The sequence below is a fragment of the Ascidia mentula genome, chromosome 5 (genome assembly GCF_947561715.1).
Source record: "Ascidia mentula chromosome 5, kaAscMent1.1, whole genome shotgun sequence".
Lineage (NCBI taxonomy): Eukaryota > Metazoa > Chordata > Ascidiacea > Phlebobranchia > Ascidiidae > Ascidia > Ascidia mentula.
The window spans coordinates 3557074-3581107 of record NC_138570.1 but is presented as its reverse complement, the minus strand read 5'-3'; the positions used below and the strand labels follow the sequence as shown (position 1 = coordinate 3581107).

General features: G+C 38.1%; 2 protein-coding genes across 11 annotated transcripts; both read right to left on the bottom strand.

Annotated features, from left to right (window-relative positions):
- Window positions 1-194: 194 nt before the first annotated feature.
- On the bottom strand, window positions 195-14658 carry LOC145901724 (SUN domain-containing ossification factor-like). Of its 2 annotated transcripts, XM_082989491.1 has the most exons (21): window positions 14483-14658; window positions 13756-14212; window positions 12041-12130; window positions 11867-11944; window positions 11689-11749; window positions 11434-11592; window positions 10892-10974; window positions 10463-10588; window positions 9826-9924; window positions 9283-9474; window positions 7033-7182; window positions 6614-6762; window positions 6071-6172; window positions 5295-5492; window positions 3579-4350; window positions 3372-3515; window positions 3168-3295; window positions 2637-2787; window positions 2162-2292; window positions 1621-1734; window positions 195-1554 (listed from the first exon to the last, which is right to left on the bottom strand). In XM_082989491.1, the coding sequence occupies exons 1-21, from the start codon at window positions 14539-14541 to the stop codon at window positions 1017-1019; spliced, it is 3981 nt and encodes a 1326-aa protein (XP_082845617.1). In that variant the 5' UTR covers window positions 14542-14658; the 3' UTR covers window positions 195-1016. The 2 variants fall into 2 exon arrangements, with proteins under 2 accessions (XP_082845617.1, XP_082845618.1); XM_082989492.1 differs by lacking the exons at window positions 13756-14212; window positions 14483-14658 and adding an exon at window positions 12338-12553.
- Window positions 14659-15267: 609 nt separating this feature from the next.
- LOC145902668 (uncharacterized) lies at window positions 15268-23972 on the bottom strand. 9 transcript variants are annotated; one of them, XM_082990726.1, is made up of 20 exons: window positions 23691-23972; window positions 23320-23466; window positions 23130-23211; window positions 22978-23075; window positions 22791-22907; window positions 22409-22579; window positions 22245-22334; window positions 21812-21994; window positions 21625-21729; window positions 21292-21433; window positions 20971-21125; window positions 20699-20770; window positions 19915-19968; window positions 19576-19650; window positions 19394-19501; window positions 19095-19172; window positions 18929-19024; window positions 18339-18443; window positions 16898-17041; window positions 15867-16660 (listed from the first exon to the last, which is right to left on the bottom strand). In XM_082990726.1, the coding sequence occupies exons 1-20, from the start codon at window positions 23761-23763 to the stop codon at window positions 16503-16505; spliced, it is 2253 nt and encodes a 750-aa protein (XP_082846852.1). In that variant the 5' UTR covers window positions 23764-23972; the 3' UTR covers window positions 15867-16502. The 9 variants fall into 9 exon arrangements, with proteins under 9 accessions (XP_082846860.1, XP_082846852.1, XP_082846855.1 ...); XM_082990729.1 differs by lacking the exon at window positions 18339-18443; XM_082990727.1 differs by lacking the exon at window positions 18929-19024.
- Window positions 23973-24034: the final 62 nt, after the last annotated feature.

Here is a 24034-nt window from a genome sequence, read left to right as displayed (position 1 = left end):
TTTTGTCAATTTAGACTGCAACGTCACCGCGTCCACATGATAGGAACAACAGCTTGATCCTAAAACTCCAATGTGAAAGTCTCCATCGTGTTGCAGGATTTAGCTTTAGAAATGTAGTTTCGAACATTGCTAGTATCTTGCGTACTTGGCAGGTTATGTTTGCTGCTAAGAAAACGACTGACAATAAATCCGGGTCGGCAGAGTGGTGCGTAATTTATTAACTTTCACTGTGAGGACCTCGGGTGTGGAAGGCAAGCGTTCGAGCTTTGAAGACATTCGAAGCACCGCAACATAGAGTAGAAAAGATACATTCACGGCGGCGAGAGAAGCACGCACAACAGAAGGCCTTTCGCGGAGCGACCGCGACAAAAAATACGATCGAAATCGAGGGAATGGGCGAGCGAGGAAAACGAGGATTTGAAAGCGAGGGAGAGCGGAACCGCCGAAGCACCAGCCTACAATTACGTGTTGAGCGGAAAGCGCCTCAATTTGGGCGAAAAATAAACGTAATACCATTGGACATTTTTCTACAACGTCCTCGCGCTGTAAGGTAGGACGGGCTTGAATAAATATGCAGCTATGTAAAGAATCTAAGTATGTATATATCGTGGTTACTAAGTGGCGCTATACTAAATACGTGTGCTGCTACGTTATGTTGTGTTATACCCTCACCGCCACTATTGGGCGCAGTGTGATCGCAATGACCATGAAACGAAAAACTTTCACGACAATGGCGGACATTATCTTTCTCTGTGTAGTTGCGATTGGATGAAAGAAATCGATTTCCGGCTACTTGTTACGCTCACTCACTGGATTGCCCAAATTAAACAAGACTTTTCGGGCCCAGGATTTGCACCATGCAATGCGTTACCATAACTAAGTAAGAGCAAAATGAATCTTCGGGCGTGACGTCAGCACACTTTTTAAGTTGCTGGAACGCCGCCACAGGGCGTTTGCATTGCACCTCAGCCGATGATATTGCCCAAATAAGTGATTAAAAGAACTCGTTTGTCCCTCTACCTCGCCTTGCCCGAAAGCACGCCAGTTGGGGAAGCCCACGGCACGTGATTCCTACACCCAACGGTGGGGGGGATTTCCCGGGTAAAGGCAACCGTCCCTAAAACATGGGGGGGTGCCACGACCTTTTTGGTTTCCACCTTCGGCCCGGTCTTGGGCCCTTTGGACGCAGGGGGTTGTTGGGGGGGTCTGAGGATGTCGGAAGTCAACAATCCGGAGGAGCTGCCCCTCCTGTTGCCATGGAAACCGTTCGCTCCGTTTGCGCATCCCGCTCCCGCAGCGGAGGAGGCGGATTTCGAGGGAGCGCCGTTCATCTTCATCTTCCGACTCTTGGTGATCTGGCCCCCGCCTCTGTGCTTTTTCTGGACGCTGAGAGTGGACTTAAGGCTTTTTCGTCGTAGGGGAGTTGGTTCAGGACATCCTTCTCCAAGCGACAGCGGTGGACGGGAAAAGTTTCGCACTTTACCGTTACGCGATGGCGACGAGCGATGAAGACTCTCCACATTGGTTTTAGGAGCGTGTTTGACAGCGATTTTTCTGCAAGCGGAACGTGGAGTTTTAAAAGCAACCGGGACGATCGCGAGTTGCACACAAAGCACCAACCTCTTCTTGATTCCGGCTTTGTCATCGGTAGGAACGTCTCCGTTGGGAAGTTGGGGGTGTTGCTGGTATAGTTGCAGGACCAGCTTTTCAGCCCGCTCAACGCGCTTTGCCAACCTATAACAAGAGACAAGGTTGTGAACTCGGCTCGTAAGAATATGTTACTTGCCAAGTGCTGACACCCTAAACACGCTGTAACAGCAATAAGCAAGATACTGGATATAAACTAACGTCGGCACAGACACAATTATACACGAAATGTCATTTATAGTTTAACACATTTGAAATGTTTTTTAAATGTACAGACGGCATTTCAAGTGAAATATTGTTTCGTAACAAAAGGACTAATTTTTAATCACAAACTCTTGCAACAGAGGTCGCCATTTCTAACAACAGGAATATTTTGTTCTGGTGATATTCGATTTCAAAATACACCAAGGTTAGCAAACCATTGCAGGTCATTCGATTCAAAAAAAGCATTGCAGCAAACTATTGCAACACCTTCCTGCGATTGACGCTTCCTTCTTATATATAAAAAACGAACCTGATTTGACGAGCGCCGAAGCACGTGACTGTGATGATGATGAGTACCACACTCTCTAGCGCCATAAGACAGAGGTGGCGGGCGACCATCTGTCGGTTGAGGTATTCGAATCCATCCGACATATCCGATACCTTTAAGGAAACAAAAGTTCTAGAACAGTGGTTTCCAAACTTTTTTGACCCGTATGTTAAAGCAGAAACTTTGGAAATGCTTCAGCAGAGCAATTAATTATAAACTTGTATGCAAATATCTCAGTGGCCCATGGTAAATGTTTTAGCTGGGCAATTGGCCACAGTTTGCCAACACTGTTCTCGGATTAGACAGAAAACGTAAGTCAGTACGTTCAACCGTATTTTGTAATTTGTGTCGTCACAACTCACAAACAAGTAATATTTTATGGTAAAACTTTGATGACTCGAGATTGTGTCACGAATTTGAAGCATCAAACAGGTATAATAAAAACAATTATTGGCACCTGATCTTGCAACAATGCAGTTTTGTTGTGGGCAAGATGGATCGCCTCCGTCTGTTTATGTTCGCTTTCTTCAGCTCTGCGCGCAGCCTCGGCCAGTTTCGTCTTGGTTCTGTTGAAAGCTTTCTGCATTTCGTCCATCTGTCGTCGGTACCTGAAACATATCGCACAGTTAATACTGTGTTATTCCCGGCAAAATATTAAGTTTGTAAAATGATGAACACAATTATGAGTTCGTTTGGGTTGTCCTTGATTAACTCCTAACATTTCTATTTTTTAAATAAAAGCTTATGATAGTTTTATTAATTGTGTGGAAATTCGTTTATTCGGCCCAAACTTGAATGTTTTTTGAATAATAAAGGCAATTACGTTTTCGGTGAGTTTTTCTAACTGCTTATTTAATTCTGTGTGAGTTATTCCAGATTGACAATTCACTTCAAACATTTTTACATCAACATAAAACTCAAAAAAAAATAACTTTGCATCTCAATTGTGCGCATATTCGAATTTAAGATTCGGAAAGGGATTCGATACCTTTGACTGAGGTCCTCCAAGTAGTCGCTACTGAGGGACATGTTTTGTTCTAACGCCCTGATCCTATTACTCAACCTCATTAACACAGATTCCTTCTGATTCGTACCGGGGTTGATCACGACCTGATCCTGAAAATACGTCAACGTTACGTAGCAATGACGCCACAACCCGTTTTTTTATTACGCCAGTGTTTCTGTATAGTACCTCCACAATGGCGTTCAGTTGTTGTTCGGAATTCGCGGATTCGTTTCCCGTAAGTGGCGGTATCGCGGTACCAGGTTCCTCTTGTGGGGTTAACGGAGACGGGGTGGTGGTGGGAGCCGGAAGAACGAAGTCCGCCTCAGTTTCCTTAAGTATTTTACTGTGTTGAGTATTTTCTTGGGTGGAAGTAATTGTCAATTGACAACTTACCGCATTTTCATCCATCTTTTCCCTGCTGCCAACTTCATCCTTCACGTTTTCTTCCGGTTTTTCCGCAGACTCTTCCACCATTTGACCATTGTCTGCGTTCGCAGTGTCCGTGTCTTTACCGATTGCCGGGATGTCGTCCGTTTGTTCGTTTTCCGTTGGTGGAATTTTTACGTCATGAGATGACGTCACAGTGTTCTGTGTATTATCCGGGCTCGAGTCGTCTCCAGTGCTCACAGTATCGTCGTTCTGTGTTGTTTTGGAGTCATCGTGGTTATCACGTGGCTTATCGGGGATGACGTCATCATTTGGGGCCTTGGACGATGACGTATCTCTATTTGATTTAACCTCGTCCGAAATTTGGCACTTTTGCTGGTCTTTCGAGGTTTCTCCTTTGAGTTCGTCTGGAATTGCAACTGGCGCCAGTTTCGGTTCGGGTTGCTTGGCAACTGGTTCTTCGGTGCCAGAATCGTCACCCAACGGTTTTCGGTCCGTTTTATTCGCTTTGGAATCTTCGCCAGGACTTTTATCCTCACCGGCAACCGCGGAAGCATCGACGCCGTCGTTCGACTCAGACTTAGTTTCCCCGGGGTCAATTGTCACGTGATCCAGTTCGCCTGATGTCGCCGATAATTCGTCCTTCTGTTGGGGAACTTTTAATTCGCCATTGTTTGTGGTTGCGTTGATAATCGGCTTCCGCACAGTTTCCACGAATGCGTGCGACACCGAAGTTTGGTTGTTGTGCGGTTGAACGATACAGGATAGGATGGAGACCCTGCGTTATTTACAGAAGGTTGGCTGTAAGCGATAGTGGGATAGTATAGACATAGTCTCAAAAATTTATAAGCTGTATTTAAATCTTCATCGGAGTTAATTTTTCCGCGAAAGAATTGTATTTTTAAGGCACATCTGATTTTTTTTTATTTTTTAAAATACTGGTAGAGCCGAAAAAGGAAATTCCACGAAACGCGTAATTCTTGTAAGGCCTAACGCGTGGATCTAATCACACCCGGAAACATTAGCCAGCGCTTTCGACACTGACGTCACAAAACCAACTGCTGGCAACCCTATAAAAAAGGTTCACGTCACAAATGCACGGTTTACAGCTCGAAAAAAGAACCTTGACATTTACGTGCTTAAAAACCTGTCAAAATAACGGGATCTTCGGGATTGTGAAAACGGTTGCGCAATACGCGTGCATTGTTACGTCATAGATCCATGACCAGCGATTCTCGATTCTTGAAAAAACTTGTATAAACCGAATGCCGAATAGATTAAAGAGGAAAAACCCAGCACATAAATAGCGTACAGTCAGTAAATATATGACATGAGTATGGAATACCAGCAGTATATGTGGATTGGGATTGTTCAAAATACTTTCATTTGAAAAACATTGCCAAGATCCCCTCTAATTGTTAGGTTGTATGAGAAAACATCAAAAATCAAATATGACGTGATTTGGTTTTCTATTTCCACTGCAACGGCGTTCAATATATATTCCAATGCATTAACACAGAGCGAAAAATTGGTATTTAAATATTTTTGTCGCTGTTAACCTTTTAAATTACTTTTAATGCAACAATTTTCCATTTATTTTAACCACTTATCAATGATATAAAAATGTGTCATCTACTTTGACTTTGTAAATATGATTTCATAAAATGTTGTTTTCAAACACATCTTTTTGACATTTTGCGGATAAACCCTAGTTGTACGAACCTGTACACGAACTCGAGGAACCAGCAGAGGTGAGCGCTGAACCTGTGATGTGAAAGCTTACTCAGAAATGCCAGGTCGACTATAGGAGGGGGGTTGACAGAACTTGCCCCGAGATACACAATCTCCTGCCCATCTCCCGTCTGCACCAAGGTCACCAGTGGTCTGTCCGACCCAGCTTTGGGCCTTTCGACCTCCGACCTTTGATAAGGAAATGAAATTTTGTGAACAAACTTGGCGGACGAACGCTATATTTTTAAAAATAACAACACCAATGAAATCAGATTGTAAAATAGGCGATGTCCGGTAGAACCACATGGAATGAAGAAATATGGATAAGATGACAATAACTCAACTTGGTATGGCTTTAGGAGAGTGCAGACATTCGCTGATCGTAGTACAGTACGACAGAAAAGTGTTTTACGTTTGATTACATTTATGAACTACAATGGCAATTCAATGATCAAGTAGAAGCAAATATAGCAGCAATAATGATTAGTGAGCTGCAGAGAGTGCAAACTGTTTCGACCTCTATCAGGTTTCTCGTTGTTCGTCTCAAGGGGCTTGTACCTAATTTGGTACCAAACGGATTGACGCAAAGTCACCACAAAGTATAGGGGTAGTCTATGTCTAGACGGTACTCAGTCACCAACTACGCTGATGAGATCTAACAGGTCGAAACAGTGCGCATTGTTTTCAAGTCACTACACTGCTAATCAACAAATAATAGAGTACGAATTCTGTTGTTGATTTACAAGGCGTACTGGTGGGTAACTTACTTGTTTGTGACTAAGGTGACCTGGGACTCCCAGTTTGGGTCAAACGAGTCATCTTCGTGTGTTTTGTTCACTGTATCTTTCGACTCGGTTTGGTTGGAGGAGCTGAATCAACACAATGTTTTACCTGTTATATTTGTGCAGGCATTTCATCGTAGGCCGACATCGGCCAAGGCCTATCACGTTGCGATGTTTTATATCAATATCTTTACCACAGCGCTTCCAATACGATTTTGCAGCATTTTGTTGATTATTTTACAGTGAATACCGCGTCCAAATAAACCATAATCGTATATTTTAACGTTTGTTAAACCCAATAGTGAACGTAAAGGCCTACATACGTTTCACACAATTTGTGCACAAAACCAGGAGACTTTCTTGCAGCTGTTGGTGACACTTTATGAAATACATCGACGTGGCACCTCACCAATAACATTTTATCAATACCCGCGCACTCAAACACACACATCCTATCATCAACCACAACTAACAGGATATCATTACGGTTTCTGGGCTCAAAATTTGCGCCGTAATTACAGCTCCCACCTCGAATTGTCGCTGCTGTCTGATTCGACGCCGTTGCCGAGTAAATTGCCCACTGCGCTCTTCATGATGTTGAGAACTTTTCCAATCGACACTCCGTCTTCGTCGACCTGGCCTTGCGGGACGGCCACGTTTTCGTCTCGCATTTCGCTCTACAAAAGATCGATTTATTTGCTCCCTTGATATAGTTCGTCATTTAAGTTGCGCTAAGCAACATAAATAGAGAGTTTTAGAAAACTTTTTTGGATGAAACCGATATTGTTTATCACGGCTTACAAAAAAGTCTCAGGCCACTGTGAGCAAGCGGCACAAAAATTCGTCAAAACTTAACATTACACGACATATCACTATATAGTGATCAACTGCTGAATACAACGCCTAAACTTAGTCCAAAAATGAGGATGAAAGAGTTGGTGTCTTACGATAGGAACTGTGTCCTCATCCACCGGAACAGACTTCTTGTTCTCTTTCTCCTCCGTCTCTTCATATTCCTCCACCATCGAAACTCCGAGCACACGAACCAGTGTGAGGGGACAGAAGTGCTCGTTGCCGAAATGACTTTTCATCTCAAACTGAAAAAAAAACGACGAACAATTAATGACGTTTTATTCGATGACATAAGTTGCGGTATGTAATTGGTTTATTCACGATAAGTAATACTTTAAATTTGTGTTTGATCAATGTAAAGACTTTCCATATGGGTGTCAAATGGGGCCTTATTTTGTACATTTGGAAACACACATAAAAAGGGCTTTCTCAACTTAATAACCTTGCAGTGATACGCGGACAAAAAAAATTTGGGAAACACTGCAACAGAGTGAAGGTATTTATATTGTACACAACTGCGCAGCGGTTTTCAACCATGCAATTTATTCGAAAAAGCCAAGTTGCATACTTTGTGCAGTCTGGCAGTCAAACACCAAACAGCCAACATTTATGAGTGTGGCTGGTACGAAATGTGGTAAAACGAGCAGAGTGCATCGAAACATATCGTGCTCACATCTAACACTCAACGAGAGGCCGTGCGTCATTAATTTTGCATGTATGGTGATTGAAAACGTCGGCTACATTGTCATTGGTGATTTATCGCACACAAATTTGACATTGGTGAACTATTGTGATGTTCTGCACGCATTGTGCGAGAGCGAGACGGCAGAAGGTTAAAGTTGACGTAATTATCACACAGCCATAACTAGGCTTGGACACTTTCGGTTCACATTTTAAAACAGCAGAGCAGGGTTTGAACATTGCTGTAAATACTGTGTTATGAAGTAATTGTAAAATAAAACAAAAGGAAACTTGCTCTTCACAAAAAAAGCGTCGATGCAATTTTATGTCGTTTTATGGTAATAACTTTAACAGAGAAAAAAAAATTTATTTGCGGTTTGGGTGGTTTTGCTCTTCGAAAGAAACAGCGAACTTCCATCTAAAAACGCTTGAGACACCCAAAGTCACCGAACAACACCCTCGGGTGACGATTTCAAACTGCAATCGCGTCCAATGATGTTAAAATCAATACACCCGTCAGCGACACAATGCGAATATCGACGAGGACTTTGTTTTGAGAGGTAATGATCGACCGAGTGGCACTCGAACATTGCACACTCCAAGCAAAGTAAGCATATACCTCATGTTTACGGGCCTTGTGACAATTTGCACTGCCTGCGAGTTTTCCAGGCGGTTCCGTGTCTAGGCACACTTGGCAACGCGTTCGCACGCCACGTGGCCTTGCGGTGTAAAACAGTGGCCTGGCGTAAATTGCGTTATTTACCCTACGGCGGTCCTGGAGGCGCGGCTTGTTATCTTTTAACATGTTACGCATGGATAGGTGCTGACACAGGCGTCGATTTAGGGGTGACTGGGGTGACATGTCACCCCTCCCAAACAAACAGTGGTGACAACGCATGCATTGTTACCTTTGGATTTCGTTTAAATTAAAAATTATTGTCAGAAAAACCACATACATTAAACTATGCGTTAAGCTAGTTTCAAACGACCTGTATTATCACCGTCACAATCATGAGAAACACAAGTGTCTCGTCGATTGTTACGTAACAAAGTGACACGAAACGGAATTTGCGTTGTTTACCGATGTCTAGGGCGATACGACTGACGAAATGTTTTTTGCGTGTTTCTAAAACCTGGAAAAGTCACCCTTAATATTTTACAAAACGTTAAAAAATCGACGCCTACGCCTATGGGTGCTGGCGATATGGTAGTTGTGGAATAGGGACACAAATATAGACATGGAGAAGACATGTTATGAGCCAAGTTTTGCATATTTCTTAAATTTAAATGAATGACAGAATTCAAAACATGCAAAAAAATGATTGGCAAATGTCATATACGTTTTTTCAATACCCTCTATATTAAAATATAAAGTAGAACACGTACGGCTTCTTAATTTCATTTGGAGCAGAAGAAAATAGTTTCCAAATTCTAACACGCTATCACAACTAGTGCAAATTAATAAGTGGAATATTAAATGTAAATTAGAAATATTAGCCATGTTTCGCCTAAAGCGAATGGTGCAAAACAAATCCAGCACGTTTCAAAGTATCCGAATAGTTTAACATATACATACATCTTACCGGTATATCGAATAGTAACCTCTTAACATTTTCATCAACAAAACTTGCTTGGGCATTTTTGTACACGTTAATCGCACCCACCTTGATGTATTTGGCGAACATGAGGTCATTCTGGTGGTTGAAGGGAAAGGTTTGCACTGAACGCTCGTTCCTTGCTTCAAAATTACCCAACTGGTGCCATTCTCTTGCCGGGTAACGCTCACTTACGTAGACACCGAACAACTTGGGGGCCGACGAAAATAATTCCAGGTTGGCTAGCTGGAGTTGCCTCACCTGCAAAAGTAAGGCCATGTTGTTGCAAAGGTAAGAATAAAGGAATTCAAAGAAAAGAATGTATACACTGTAAACAAAACATCTACCATTGTAGAAAATGACAGGTGTCTAAAATTCAAACATATTTAAAGGCATATCACAAGAAGATCGTAAAGATTTCTTTTTAAAGAATTAAAATGACCAACCACTTTATAAAACATACAACAAAAATAAATATGATGAAACTAACTTTATCACAATAACCATGATATGATTCCAGTTTCAAACATAAAAAATGCCTAAGCGGAAAATAATGGCAAAGAAAAATATATCCCTTTTAAATCCACACATACAAATAACATATATAACTACCTGTATCGGTTCACACATCTCCACAACAAACCAAATATTAGCAGAGCACGGATTCAGCATATACATATCCTTGTTTTCATCCAAAATAGCAGAGGTGTGCTGCGCAAATAATTAGTTCATGTCAAGTGAAGCAAATGCACCATCACAAAACATGTCTGAGACAACTCATGCGATGCCTATTTGTTCCACTATGAACATTTCGAGCATACAAATCTTTAAATAGCTGACAAAGGATTTCAGATTGATTCGCTTGACCCTATTATCACAAAGCCATGCTTCACAATTTAAATGGTCAGCTGCAAACAGTTTATAGATGCGAGGGAAGGTTTATTCTATGGCAGGGGTGCAGGTTGCAAGTGTATGTATAAAACCAGAGGGCTATATTGCAATAAGTGGCAGGAAATGTAAGTTATGCAAAAATATCCCGCGAGCCGCACCCCACATAAAAGCTACACTATATATGAAATTAGATTAAAATTTATTTTGCCTTGTAGTCTGTTTTTGCTAAATGTGGTTTTACAAATATTTTACTGAATACTAAATACATCTGCAAGGCTGCCAGGTTAGGTTAAATAAAGGTACATACATACAATTAGTACTACACATGCAATGATAAGATCAAACACACAAGACTGACCTTGGATTCTGGATTGTGTGCAAGTATTTTTGCTCCACAGTCCTGTGAGGCATAATTGACTTGAGTTTTTTTGGTTCTGATTTTTCTCTGCGAGGAGACGTTGATATCAACAGCAGCAGCTTCTTCCTGTTGACAGGAAATACCTTTTAGAAACCTCGCAGTGATATACATCACAGGTTTCGAATGATGCATTTAATATGTGATGGTGTTTCAGCAAACCGATGTCTTTTTACTCAATTTCGTCAACAAAAGTGGTTGTTGCAACTAATTTTCCAAAAGCAATAAAGGTAGACAAGATTGGCAACCACTGAGGAAAATGTATAAAAAATATTTCGTATTGAATAAAAAAACATCTGACCCAAAACAACCAGATCAAGGAAATACAAATATTGACTAAGCTACGGAGATGAGCAATTAATTTCAACATACACGGTCTTGTATTTGTTTTTTCTTCCATTCCTCGAAGGACTGAATGCTATCAACCTCCAGCTTAACATGTTCCTGTTTGTCGTCTGTACGGAAACAAAAAGTGAGTGACTGGATATATGAATTATAGTTTACAGAGTGGGCTGCAGTGCAGCATTACATGCAAATATTGAACACCTTTCACCTACACTGAAAAGATGGTCAACCATTTGCAATTTTTCATGAAAATGTTATTTAAGACCTAATTAGATGCTTTTGTCAAAACAACATGGCACCCCTGTGGAGCGCACTATGGCCAAACGGATCTGCTTGGTAAGCGATAGTGCAAAAGGCAAAAACACCAATGATGCAACATGGCACTCATTTTTATATTTTCACAGAACCACCAGTGTGACTAACTGTGAGAAGTGTGTTTCCGCCCTGTCGCAAAAAATAACTGACTCTGGTACTAGTGAATCTTACTGACATCACACTACCAAATCATTCTTATTTAAAAAAAAAAAAATTGACATCATAAAAAATGGTATGTGAAAACCAGAACAGACCTGCAGTTTCACCTTCCTTTGTCCCTTCGTCAATTGTTTTTCCATCTCCGACAGCTTCCGCATTTGATTCTGTCATATTTGCATTTAACCTTGCTGAGCCATCTGCTTCACTCCCGACAGACTCTTTCTCTTCTGATGGATTTTCACTGTCTCTATTCTCTGTGTTTGATAAAAAAAAGCATAGTGTTACTATCACATCTACGCATAGATAAATTGGTGGCATAAAATCATTGAGAATAGTTTTCACATATATACCTGTAACTTCATTTTCTTTTTTTTCTGAAACTTGATCTTGTTTGCCATCATTTTCCGGTACCTTTATTAACACATTGAAGTACATATATAATACATACAACAATTACTATGGGAACAAATACGTTTAGTAATTAATTAAATGAGGTACAAAAATTATGGTTTTGACTGTTAAAATTACCACAACTTCAGCGTTTTCTTCTTCTTTACTTTCTTGCTTGTTTTCCACTTTTTCCCCAACAACTAATTCCTCTTTAACCTATATATATACAAGTTTAATAACTGATCACAACCCAAGACGAAATATCCAAATGGTATGATGATAAGGCGCAACATTTAAATGTAATTGGTATACCTGAGCATTTTCTGCAGCTGTGCTGTTGATTTCTTTGGAGGAATCGTCAACTTCATTTGATGATTCTTCCTTAATATTGCGTTTGTCATCCTGAAAGAATTTTTGCAGGGTTTGAGATGAACTCGTTAAACATTTACTGACATAGTCAGAATAGCATATCTTAAATTAACTACATTAAGTCTAATGTAAAATTATATTGAAATTCACACATGCATTTATAGGTAAAAGACCAAAGACAGAACAACAGCATGAAATGGAAATTTTGAAACACAATCAACAGTGGTTAAAATAACAAACCTCAGAGTTGGCAACTAAACAGCAAACAAGAAGGGGAAGAATGACTATTTTCACAGCAACGGCATTCATTGATTGTTATATCCACAGACTGTCTGATAAAGCTATGCTTCTACTTTCATTCTATTCTTGATCAAAACCATGTTAAACACTCTAAGACAACTTACAACCTGTGAAATTGTACTTATTAGACTTCAGAATAACTAAACTCTGCACCAGGTATAAAGATAAAGTTATACTAAGCTGGTCCCTGCACTTCCATACAGCAATGAAGAAGGAAAAAATGTGTTGCAGAACGGGCATTAGACATATGGATCGCTTGCATGACTTCCGACATTTGCAGGAAACAATTGAGGATGATAAACATTACACAGAGAAAATATTTCAATAAAAAATGTTTAGTACAGCACTTTAAACATTTTCTGTTTACTCTGAAACAAACTAGCAAAACTTCTGTTAAACTTCGCTTAAATACAGGTAGGACCTGTCGGCGATTTACAACATCTATGCCTGACAACAACAAACAGTCCATTACATATGTGTGCTCAAAAAATACTGAGGATAGATTTTTTCTCATTGTGTACTCTAAGTCAACATACAGCTAGCAATGTTGAAATCAAACCCATCTTGATGGATCTTTTATGTCACTGTAAAACAAAAAGCAGCCTGTTGAACACACAATTTAAACCATCTTTGAAATGGTTTACTGAAATGTTCTCAATTTAAAAGCTGTTTCGCAGAGGTGGTTGTACTTTTTTAGGTTTATCAATATATAGAAGAGGTTTAACTTTACTGGACCACTGGCTCTAGGAAACCTTCCAATTACAACAGAAGCCTAGAATTCTTAACTATTGCAAGCATTTAGATAAGACTAGCTTATTTCACATGAATGCACTAAATTAAAATGCAGACATTCATAAATAAACCAAAATACTCCAACTGAACTGAAATCTTGCGAATAACTTACCAAAGCTGAGTATGACAGAATCAGATTGTGAAATACTGTATGAATAATTTGCCACTAAGCTGCATTAAACATCCCTGACAAGCCACATTGACTTATATTTGTAAGCTGAGTACAAAGATCAGGCAAACATATATTCTGCAGACACTGAGTGCCTTCTGTCACAATGGGTCAAGGTTCAATAGTGAGCTGGTTAACCTGCAAAAGATATACTTCCAAAGACCTAGAAAGGTTGTCAAGGAAGTCAGTGTACTACTGCTTGGATCATATATAACACCAATTTAGTACAGCCTGATAAAGTCTGCTATAATTTACCATTAACTTTCAACGCAGTGTGTAGGACCAAACTTGTTTAAAGCAGTTGTTAACTTTTTAAGGAGCAGAATATAAACAAATATTTAAAAACTTAAAGGTTATGAAGATTTGCATATGTATTAAAAATTATTTTAGGGCTTACTTCTTTATTGGATTCCTTGGTAGTACTTTTACTGTCATTCAAAACCACAGTGTCATCCACAGTTTCTTCTAAACGGTCGTCTTGCTTGGTTAAAACAATTTTTTCCTCAACAGCAACTTCGGGCTGTTCCAACAAACCATCAGAATCGGGACTGACAACTTTAACAGGTTCAGTTGTTGTGGGACTGTATTCATCTTCTATTTTATCTTTCAAAAGAAAACTTTTAGCCGACTTAGGCCCTGATGTTGGAACAACACTGTCAGTTTTTTTGGGAGTGATTAGGGTGTTACTATCTACACTGTTTTCTTGTGGGAATTTGTTTTCAGTGTCAATTGGATTTGTTTCAGAACTGGAAGGTTGAACTTGGTCCATTGATGATTTATCCACTTGACTTTGTACATCCAGTGTGGTGTTGCTAAGATCATCAGTTTTGGGCTGCGAACTTTCTGCCAGAGGACTGGAAACACAAGACAAAAAGAAAGACTATGTTAATGAGCAATCAAAATATCCTATCTGCTTATTAGGATTAGGATACACCCATAAGGTTAAAAAATTTTTTTTACATTACATGAGAAAAGTTAATGAAGGTAGGTTACACTGTGTTAGGTGCTGAAAATAATTACAGAAAACAAAAGTGAGAAAAATATAATGAATAACAAGTGTAAGTTGCATATGGTACAAAAAACTTATGTTAGCTCAAATAATTCTAAAACACCATATCGCCTACCTGTGTGAAGCATGGTTGAGTAAGATTATCAAAATACATATAATATTGTGCCGTTTCATGACCAGGCCAAACAGAATAATGACTAATTTAATTTTACGATTCAAACCATTAATACATTCCCCTGGTATTTCTAGCAAGTATTACAAAAGTCACACATAATTGTCTACAATTTACCAGCCAGAGAACCTTCCAACAGACAAACCAAACCTGACAACTCACTGAAATACTGACTGACGCCACACACAGAAGGGAAAATACAAACAACAGGGGATTATTGAATGACGTCATAATTCAGTGTTTCCAAAATATATTTTATATGATGCAAAATTAATTTTTTGAAACACAAACATTGTTGAAAAAAGCAAATAAACGACACCCCATACAATGCAACGACTTCGTCCGATGAAATAGTAGCTGTCAACTGATGAACAGCAGTAGTCACGAAAATGCGAGTCGTCAATTTGTTTGTTAATAAACCAAAAATTTGTTTGCGAAATCCTGAATAATTTGGGTTCATCTGCATTAACATTGGAATAGACATAATCTTTTTTCGCTCCAGAGAAATACACCACACCCTTATTATTTGTAACTGACACTTCCTCTCTGTTATGCCCTTTGCAATGCCTTGTTCCTAGAAATACGTTTTGCAAGGAATCTTCGCACCTTGAATGGATTGGCCACATCTGTTATACGAACGTAGCCTATAAACACATCTGAACATGACCACCTCAAAAACCTTGTTGTTAGGCTAATCCTTCCAGCAACCATTCCACGAGGACTGTAACTAGCGGCAAGCAACTGTGGGTATATAAGGGCGGTAGGTAGGAACAAAATTTACAATGATCTCTTTAACCACAAGCATATAACATGGAACCAACGCAAATGAAGGCGCACAAAAAGGAAAACAAAATACATGTGAACAAGAATACAAAATTAACAAAGATAATAGCCAAGGTTATTGCCTTTGTGTTGTTTTGCCTTGGTGCATGACGAAGAAATGCCTAAAAACTTAAAAATAGTACGTATAGGCTTTTTAAATAATTGGCAGATTTCGCAAGAAAGTAAAAAAAAAGACAAGAAACAGTTCAACAAAACTAGCCTATGTACAGATTAAGCACAATCGTTAAAACATGCATTTGTATAACACTTTTTTACTGCTTTCGACACTATCGCGATTTCCAGCACTATTGGCAACAATTCATTACACAATACATATGCAGGGAAGTGAAAGGAAGCAGGAAGAACATTGAGACCGGTATGATGTAATGTCAATTCGGCAAATAATGTTTGACGGTAAATTTGTGTTTGAACAGCAAGTTACTCAAGTACAGTTCATTTAACTTTTTCGATTCGGGAGCTAAAACAACAACTGACGACATCACGGCAGTAGGACCAGGTGCAAGGCTGCCACTAGCAGTGCCAGAAAAACAGAAGATCGACGTGCCACGAAGGACGCAACTCCGGAAGTGGTGGTCGAGACTTTTAACAATACGTCTTCTTGTAGCAGCAACGTGGTCGATGGAGCAGCTAAAGTCAAAATCAAACAACAATAATACCACACGCATGGGTACAGAGGTGGTCAAAGTGATGCGATTTACTTGTTGATTTAAAAATTTTGAAAAACGTCTATTTGCTTTTCGATACACAAAATGTTTTGGTGTTGTTTTTTTTGATCGTGGCGACTTTGACCACCTACCGACGCAAAGGCAAGTTAAGGCATATGGAGCACCTCCAGCAAACGACTAATTGTTAAGCCTTCGAGGGACTACAGGTAGTTTAAGGATAATGCATAATCGTTATGTTCAAAAGTTATCACCATCTGCGACGACGCCATGCGCATTGAACTTGTAAAGCCAACAAAGAAAGTAAAACAAACTAAAAATGTTCACATGCCAAAAAAAAAAATTAAAATTGAAGCAATAGGCTCGTGGGAGTTGGGAGTGTTTGCTATCCGCGTGGCAGGAACACATTTCATGAGCTGGAAAAACAACAAGGATCCACAAGTGATATGATGAACATTTCACACAGTGGAGGTTGTAGTTAAGAGCGGCTTTTCCTCAGGTCCGTTCTTTACAACCGACTCGCGCCAATTTTCTCCGGGCCGTCCTATTGCGACAACGACGTACACGTGAAGAATCGAAGTGAAAGCGTTCATCAGGTCATGATCTTGCGCTTCTCCTGCGATACAACCGTGGCATTCAGATATCAAGAAACGAAAACCAATCAACCATTTACAAACAACAAAATCGTATTTTTGCAAAACTTGTTTGAAAAAAAAGTTTCATAACTTTGTACATTTTATATGCAAATAAGTCATAATAGTTCACTGCTACAGTCATCAGCTGCATTGATGAGATCTTATAACGCGAAACAATGCGTACACTAAGTAACATTTATGTTGATTTTGATACATACCTGCACCTAAAGATGCGGCATTATCTTTACCAATTTTGTTGTGGTAAAACTTCTTATACAGATAAACCACCAGAACCACTGCTGAAATGAAGACAAATATTCCAAGTATAATTGCAACGATCCATCCAACATCAGGTTCAGGTTCTGCAAAGTACTCCACATAAAGATATAGTGTACACTTGCAACCAACAGTGGAATCTGGGCTGTGAAATTTACGGGGTCGGGGCTGTGAAAGTTTCATAATGTTTGTTTTGTTCAAAATTAAAAGACCCACTTTCCTCAGGCCTTTTATGGCAAAGAAATAGTGAAGTTATGACAAGTTGGATTGAAAGTTAAATTCAACAAAATATATATTTCAACATATGTATGTGCCATTGCAGTATGTACACCACACTTACACGAACAACAAACTTGTAGAAATAGCTGGGGTTATGGAAAAAAATGAAAATGGGAGATATTTATGGGCAAAATCTAAACAGAATTCTGTCTGCTGTTGAGCACAAAATAGTTGTGCACAATTTGGTGTAAATCAAATGGAAATGACATTAAAAATATGCCAAATGGAATAAATGGTAAAGAGCAAGTGTGGTTTGAGGTAAAATTTGTACCATGAAACATCTTCAGTCAAAGCTAAGCCAAGTTGCTGCACTAACAATGAATAAAAAGGGCTAAAATGATTGCACATGCAAAAAAAACTTGTGCAATGCGTAAGTTATGATGGCAAAACAATGTATTATTTTATTTGTTTATTGCTACATCAAAATGCTACAATTTATTCGAATTTTGTAAATTAATGTTAGCTGCCAATTTTTTTTTTATGAAAGTCACTATAATCGGCAAGCTTAAAGAAAATAAAAAATGATTTTTTTGTTTAAATTGTTTACAGTGTTTCTAAACCAGGAACTCTGGGGCACATGATAATAGGTTAAGAAACACTGGTTTATCAGGTAAATCTGGCGCAGGCAAACTTTAAGTAACATAAAAACAGTGGAAAAAAGTAGGCCAAATAAAATTTCAGTATGGAGAGAATACGACAAATTATAAAACATCAAGAAAAAAATCATCACCACAAATGTCTACTGCACTCATGCTATACCGAAGAAGTTACATATAACGAGGAAACAAAACAGTGCAAAATTGTGGAAAAAATCAAGCAGTTGTGTTGCATGAATTAAACAATGAAATATTAAAAGTGTTTTGGTGCAAAAAGGAAGGGATAATGAAGGTGTTTATCAGAAAATAAAAAAAAGATCAATTAAGTATTTTTTCAAATGAAGTAACAGGTACTGTGTAGCGGGATGTACAGTGTTATTGCGAGTAACTAAAGCCTTTTCACTGCCTGTTGCCAAAATTTCAACTAAATAACTGAAACAAAAATTAACCATGCACATGCAAGCAAAGCAAACTGGTTAAATAATAAAACCAAAGCAAATGTCAGTACCAGGCATATTCAGAGTATCACCAGCATTGCGACCCTTAATGCTCATAGTAATGGAGATAGATGTGGACTTTTTGTTTGATTTTGAAGACGAACTCAAAGTACTTGCTGTTGAAATTGCGAAGTTAGCATAATAGTTAACAAAGACTAAATGTAGCCAAATGTTGTGCTTGATTTATGTGTGACACAAGTTAATAAATTTTGCATGAATAACACCAGTGAATGTAGGTAAAGGTTTTCTAAAAGTTCCCTTTCATTAATGCCCCAATGTCATGAGTGCTGTCACATAACCATGGTTAATTACAAACAGAGGTGAAACCCATTGATTAGTGTTGCGAGTCACCAGTAGTTGTAGGCAGATTTAGGACAAGTTTACTTGTTTAAAATGTTTCAAGTGATATATTGCTTACAGGATACACTGAGCACCTTCTTGCACTATTTTTGTAAAGAAACTTAAAATGTAATGAGATGATATCTGGTTTACCATGGCTTCAATATGTGAATTATGAAGTCTTGCATGATTTTTAAAACAAATCATGCAGACAAGTTTGGAAGCAAGAAGAGAAAAGGAAACTTAAGCCCAATTTTTATACCAAACATCTTCGTAGTTTTATCAGCTGTGCTGGTGGCAGTCATCATTGACGTTATGGTCATTTTTGTATTTGTGTTTAAAGTCCCCGCTGGTAATGCTACAATGTCATGACTGTGTGTTAGAATGTTGGTTTACTCGGTAATGCAACAAACAGAAAATGGCCATACTTGGTTTTCGTGGTGGAGTTGTACTAATTTCACCCTTGTTTGGAGTGTTGGAGGTAGGTGATAATGAGGTTGTTATTACTGAAACAAGGTTAGCTGACTAATATGAAAGATTTTATGACCGATGAAGATTTAATGGCTAATAGCTTGTTAAAAAAACTAAAAAAAGAAATGGTGTGGCTTCAAACAGAGAATGTAAAATTATTTGGATCGTCAAATTTTATTTTTCCCATTATTCCCTGATCTTCTTAAAAATGCTTTCATGCAAAATGAGAAAAAAAAGCTGAACCCAATTTTCATACCAGTTGTCTTCGTGGTTTTATCAGCTGCGCGACCCTTAATTCTTGTGCTGGTGGCCATTGTTGTTGTTGGTGTCATTGACTTTGGATTATTTGTGCTTAAAGTCACGACTGTTAATGGCACAATGTCATGGCTGTGGTTAGTACGTTACTACATATAGGTACAAAGAGGAAAATAACCATACTTGGTTTTTGAGTTGAAGTTTCACTAATTTGACCTTTAGTAGAAGTGGTTGCAGGTACTGTTGAAGTTGTTAATACTGAAACAAGGTTACTACTATGTTAAAGCTTTGGATAGTGGGTAGAAAATCTACTGGACAAGGTACCAACACAATCATTTCTCCATTGTAATGATATATCTGTGTAAGTCATGCTCAATCTTATGGTCTAAATTAAACACATACTATGAAATTCATTGCAGAAAAAAGGCAATTATGATTTTGCAAATTACAAGTCATAGGGTTCTTCAACAGTCAGGTGATTGTTGGTATTGCATGCAACACTACGAAACACATTACACATACCTGGTGTAGAGGAGCTATATGGAACAACAGTTGTAGTCGCTGTTGGTGTTGAAGCTGAACAATACCACATAAATTCAAACAAAGACTAACAAGTAATCCCGGAGATATTGCTGTGAAACTTTTTCTGTTAAGTTACAGATAAACTTGCCAATTACACTTAAATAAAATATCGATTGACGATTCTGTTGAAAACATATCTTTGTCTTATATAAAAGTCAGCCAATTTTAACCTTGGAAATACATATTTCCATAAAAAAAACAAAAAACAATATAAAGTGGTGACAGCATTTGGAGAAATATTCCACACACAGTATCTATCGAAAGCATGAGTCAAATGAAAGCATGAGTCAAATGACACCATGCAACAATTTACGGAAGTCAGACAAAGTGGAGGCAAGGAAGAATTAAATTTCACAGGCACTGAGAAATATTAACATATATGGTAGTATATATATGCAAGCACGCATTTAGTTTATAAATATAACATGATAAAGCATGGCTGGGATGGTAAAAATAAATTATTTAAAATAGTACAGGGGTTTTTGTTTTGTAGATGATGGGATTGTGGTAAATATAATGTAAATACCACATATGTATATACATGTATATATACACACACAAAATTTGTATTGTAAACTATAAATAAAATCACTTACCACCAACCAGAAGCAGAGCTTTCACATATAACTAACACTAACAATCTAATTGCTATCACACACACACTACATGGTAGTAGTCATAAAAAAACACAAATAAAAAACTCTTTTCTGAGGTAGGTGCTTACCTTGTGGTGGTGTAACTGATGGCAGAACCTTAGTTGTTGTAGTTTTTGTTGTTAAAGCAGTAGTAGCCGTAACTAAAAAATTTTTGGTTATACATCACACTGTAAATAAACAGATCTATTTTAAGATCAGTTGCATAAATTTAAGTACTATAATGCACTCATACCCAAGGATACATAGAAACTTTCTACTGATACTAAATTGCCTTTAGCTGCTATACATTCATGGTCTTTTATTGATTATTATTTATGTTGAGCAGTAGTTGTAATCGTACTGGCAGTTTGCGTAACAGTTATGTCATCCAGATAAGACCCTCCTCCAGTGTTCACGAACACCCATGTAACATTGGTATCCTGGGGTGAAATATACACAGTTGCTTCTTTCCAAGTTGTTTGGCTTGCAGCAGTAGGCTCGTATGGTTTCAAAAGACTGTGACAATAAGATTTGCTGTCATATTATGGCAACTGGCAAGTCTTTAATGCACCGAGCCCGTATTTCAGATGATATCGGTATATTTCTTTTCTTATCAAAAACAAGCAATGTGCACTTAGGAGTACGCAGTACGCACATCTTGGTATAGTATATGTTTACATACCGTCCATCTACAGAATACAACTGAAGTGATATTTTGGAAGATGAAGAAGTTTTATACCAAAAGTTGATCAAGTATGCATGGACACTAGTTGGGAGTACTTGGGAAGCTAGCCTGGCCTCGCCATTAGCTCTCAAGCCATACCCTGCAGAAAGTATGAAGAATTTAAACACAAAATATGTTGAAACGCAAATAAGTTAATTTATCAAAACCAGTTAACTCCTAAATCAGTCCCGAATTAGAAATGAACTAATGATCACTTTAAGGAAGTAGATTCTATCTATGGCTTTGATGCTTGCATACAGAGGACTGTTTAAAAGACAATAGCCAACTTACTTCTTGCTGTATTAGTGTGATCAACCAGTTGTTGACGGTTCCAGCTTGTGCTTGTGTAACCACAGGTAGCCAATTTGAACACCTCAAAGTCGCAGTTGTATGTAACTTTTTGAAATAAATAAAGGCCATTAATTTCCCTTATATAAAAAAAACGACAAAACAAAAGCTTGTCCTGTTAAAAACTTACTATTGCATGTCGGCACCATTCCCCAAGTGCCATTTTCGTTGCAAGTGCCCTCTGTTGGTGCATTGCCAACAAATATGTGGCCCTTGTTGCAAACATATGTTACAGTTGCACCATAAACAAAATCCACCCCAGAATCTTTTACCTGTCCGTTGACAGGTTTTGTTGGTGCAGAACATCGAACCACTATGAAAAACGTGGAATGAGAAAGGTTTTCCAACAGAAACAAAAAAGTGACAATTAAAGTTTGCCGCTATTAATTTGAGGAAATTAAGTAATATGTAGAATGCTTGAACTCTTGCCTGAAAAAAGTTCTGTAACCAAATGACTGCAGTACCTTGCAATAGCAGCATACAAAATTTTCAATAAATAATATTTTTTTTTATTTAAATATGTATTATTTCACTTGAAATTGAATTCTTTGACAAACACACACCTTCACATGTTGGATGAGCATACAACCAACCCATTATCTTACCAACATTTTCATAACATGTGTTGGATTTTCTTCCTTTTAAGGTATAGCCTGAACAAATGTATGTTTTGCTTACAAGTGAGTAGCATAGCACTATACAAAAAGTTAGCTTATATGTTTATTGCCTTTGTCACAAGTGTATGTAATTTTATTGGCGTAGTTGATGTTGCCAGAATAGTGAACGAATGGTGCCAAAACTGGCTCATCACATTTTCTGAGCGAACATTGAAACTTGGCAACACTCCATTGATATGTGGACAGACAGTATCGAGATGCATTTCCCACCATAAGATGGCCTGTTGCAAAACAAAGAGATGTGATACATGGTTTAAATATAATACATGAAAGTATAATATTTTGAAAAAGAAGGGTACACCTTAATGTTTTGCTCACTAATTTAACCCATCTACAGGTTTTGTGTATGTCAAATGTTGATCAGGGCTTCAAAATTACATTCCTGCTTTCTTATGAAAACTCATACCTATAAATTTCTTATAAATATATTACCGTTATCACAGCTGTAGGGCATTTCATAACCCACTCTATAACCTTTTAAATTGGAGTCTTGATATTTTACTGGGTTGAGATATGCTTTTCCAACTCGACTAATAGTTCCACAACCCCCTGCAATAAAGAAACACAATACAGTGCAGTAAAAAATCCACTGACAAACAACAAAATTTTCAGTTCATACTTTCACAAACCAATTCAGACCCACTCCATTTCTTATCAGATCTGCACTGGCGCAATGGTGTTCCACTGACCCCAACAAACCCATCATTACAGGTGTAGCTGTGTAAAAAGATTAAAACAAAAAGGAAATTTAACAAAAATGTATATTACTACCTAGCTTCACTTCCATATGTGATGGATGGAATAGTCACACTGCCATTTGCAATAGTGGTTGGTAGAGCAGAGCAGTTTAAATCTGTTTTGAAGCATAAAATGCACATGGTTTAAAGCCTTTAAAAAATGAAATTGCTTTATGGCAGAATACATGAGAACAACAAAAGCTGTATGCAAGAGTCTAACATACTTTTATTGAAACATGACAATCCACATAAACCATCACAATGACAATCTTTTCTTGTGGCAGTACAGTCCGAACTGGTCGTGCATGGTTTTTTACATTTTCTACCAGGTTCCAGTGAATTTTCCTGGCGTGATCCGCAATTGGTATTTGCTACAATAACAAAGGTAACATATATTTTTCAAAATTGTTTCCAAATAAGTTTTTAAAAAAAACTTACTCCTTTGTACAAATTTTAATTTAGGTTGATCTTAATTGTGCATTTAAGGTTTGAGTTTTTTGGTATGGCAACCTTGCAAGTAATCTTTATGCAAATAAATATGCCTGTTATACAGAAACAAAATAAACCTGGGGTTTATTTGTAATAAAATACTCACCGACTGCCCTTACTGAGCACAAGTGTAATAATGATAAGCTTAACTGGATCACTAAAGAAATCCTAAGCCACATTCTACAGGGATTCAGTGACAACAACCTAAATAAGTGACATAAAATTTCTCCAGGTAAAGAAAAAATGTTCAAGTCTGAATCACATCACATTGTTGTTTCTTCTTCATGTGTAAAAATGAGGCACAGTTGGAACCAACTATTCTTAAATATGTTTACCACGTTTTGACTGCGTGGTAACGAGGTAACGACATATTAATTCTTCATAAGACGACTCTAGAATAAAAATAAATTTATGTATAAATCGAATCACACGGGGTAGAAGAGTGAAATA